This window comes from Lissotriton helveticus, chromosome 7 (genome assembly GCF_964261635.1).
Source record: "Lissotriton helveticus chromosome 7, aLisHel1.1, whole genome shotgun sequence".
Taxonomy (NCBI): Eukaryota; Metazoa; Chordata; class Amphibia; order Caudata; family Salamandridae; genus Lissotriton; species Lissotriton helveticus.
The window spans coordinates 1,875,315,260-1,875,317,569 of record NC_136068.1 but is presented as its reverse complement, the minus strand read 5'-3'; the positions used below and the strand labels follow the sequence as shown (position 1 = coordinate 1,875,317,569).

General features: G+C 36.2%; 1 protein-coding gene across 1 annotated transcript; it reads right to left on the bottom strand.

Annotated features, from left to right (window-relative positions):
• Positions 1-1,019: 1,019 nt before the first annotated feature.
• Positions 1,020-1,952, bottom strand: LOC144769833 (olfactory receptor 5V1-like). Its single transcript, XM_078654018.1, has one exon. It carries the CDS (start codon positions 1,950-1,952, stop codon positions 1,020-1,022), a length of 933 nt encoding a protein of 310 aa, XP_078510144.1.
• Between the last annotated feature and the right edge of the window lie 358 nt (positions 1,953-2,310).

Genomic DNA, 2,310 nt, shown 5'->3' with positions numbered 1-2,310 from the left:
GGCAGATTATATTCGTACATCAAGGTGTGGTACCAGATCAAGGAAAAAGCAATCAACAATAATCTTAATACCTATCTATGGCAGGAGCTCAATTCACAAAAAAAATCAAAAGCAAATCAATTTCTTACACATGCTTTGAAGGCTACTTGCACAAAAACCCTCTGGGATAAAAATCTGTCATTTGAAGTATTAAAACAGTATTAAAACAGGCTTTAAACACAGTGGCCAAACTTCATTCATTGATTTTGGATAAAGCAATTTTCTCACATCGTTCCCACTCTTGGTTAGTGATAAACGGCTATAAAACATTAACCCCAGCATTGTACCTGGAAACAACTTATTCCATGTTTATTAAGAGAAAGTTGATGGCATTGAGGCTAGGTAAATTCCCAACTTTAGCTGAGGAGCCGGGCTGGAAACAGCATGTAGCTGTCACATGTCGACTGTGTGGTAGCCCCAAAGAAGATCTAATACATATAATTTGTCATTGTAAGATGTTGTCCAAGGAACGTACATATTTTTTAAAGCCTAGTTTTCAGATTAAGAGGCTATGAACATGTAGATCTGCCATTATTGGAAGCCTGGACACAACTGCTCCTCGTTTACATTGCAACCTGGTGAAGTTCTTGCGGGCATTTGAAAAACATCTTAAACAACATGGAGATTCGAATTGTTAATGATTTGACTTTTTGCTACTGTGATTTTCTATAATGATATGAATAACTTCAGGAATATAATTGAGTTTTATTACCCGTTTTTATAATATGTTTTTTAATTAATTCTTCTATTTTAATGAAAAGCTTATACATTTTTACAATGGTCGTGCGATATACAAATTGTTATGTTTTTAATTAACTAAACAATAAAGATTAAATTTCAAAATTTCCACAAAAAAAAATCAAAAATTTCAAATTTCACAGGTATATGACAACAGCCAGGAGAAGGCAATCTTGTCCAGTGGATTCTCCACCAGATGTACCTTTTACAACATTAAAATGGAACTGTTTTTTACCTGTTGGTCAAGATTCACTCTTTGTCTTCCGCAGGGCATTAACAAATTCTTTGTTTTTTAGACTATATATGATAGGGTTGCACAATGGAGCAACTGCAATGTATGACAAGGACATTATTTTGTTGTCTTTCACTGAATACGTTGAGGCTGGACGTATGTATGTAGAGCAGACCGATCCATAGAACAAAATAACAATAGCTAGGTGGGAGGCACATGTAGAGAAGGCTTTGTGCCTCCCGCCTATTGATTTGATTTTCAGAATTGAAGAGACAATATTGATATACGATATGCTTAGTAGAACAAATGACAGTATTACGACAATTGCACCAATTGTGTAGGTTAAGACTTCAAAACTGTAAGAGTTGCTACAAGATATCTTCATCAGGGCTGTCACATCACAAAAGAAGTGGTTTATTCTGTGGGACTCACAGAAGGAGAAGGTAGACAGCAGTATTGTATGCGCTGCTGGGATTATGAGACCAAAAACCCAGCATCCCACAGCCAGCCAAAAACATACACCCATGTTCATGATTCCGCTGTATCGTAAGGGATTGCAGATGGCCACATACCGGTCATAGGCCATGACTGTCAGAAGAAGGATTTCTATGGACACCATAACCATGAAAAAATGCATCTGAAGGAGACACTCAGTGAGTGACACACGGTTTTCAACTAGAAAGAAATGGGATAGCATGGGTAGAAAGATGATTGAGCTGTAAGTGATTTCAATGAGGGACAGATTGGTGATGAAGAAATACATTGGTGTGTGTAGATGTACGTTTGAGTATATTGTTGTCATAATAAGCAGATTCCCAATCAAAGTAACCAAGTAAATCAGAAAAAATGTAACAAAAAGCAAAACTTGCAAATGTGGGAAATCGGAAAATCCAACAATCAAGAATACTTCCTGTTCCTCTAGGCTCAGATTTTCTTCTTTCATGTGTGAAAAGTCACAATTTGCTTTTGATAAAAAAACCTGAAAACAAATGCATACAATTAGTACATTTGAATCTTACACAAAGGGTTATCACATGCATGCATAGTGTCAAAATAAGTTTCAAAAAGAAGAATTGAAATCAAGGAATGTGAAGAGACAGAGTTGTACATACTATGTTTTATCTTATGGATGAGATATAGGATGTATTCTGCACCTTGCTAAAGGGAAACTCATGAGTCAAGCTTTATCTCACAGATGAGAATCTTAAGGTTCAAGCTTTATCTCACAGGTGAGAAACTTAGGAATCAAGCTCCATCTCATAGATGAAATCCAATAGCCAAAGAACGCCTGGCATTGCTTC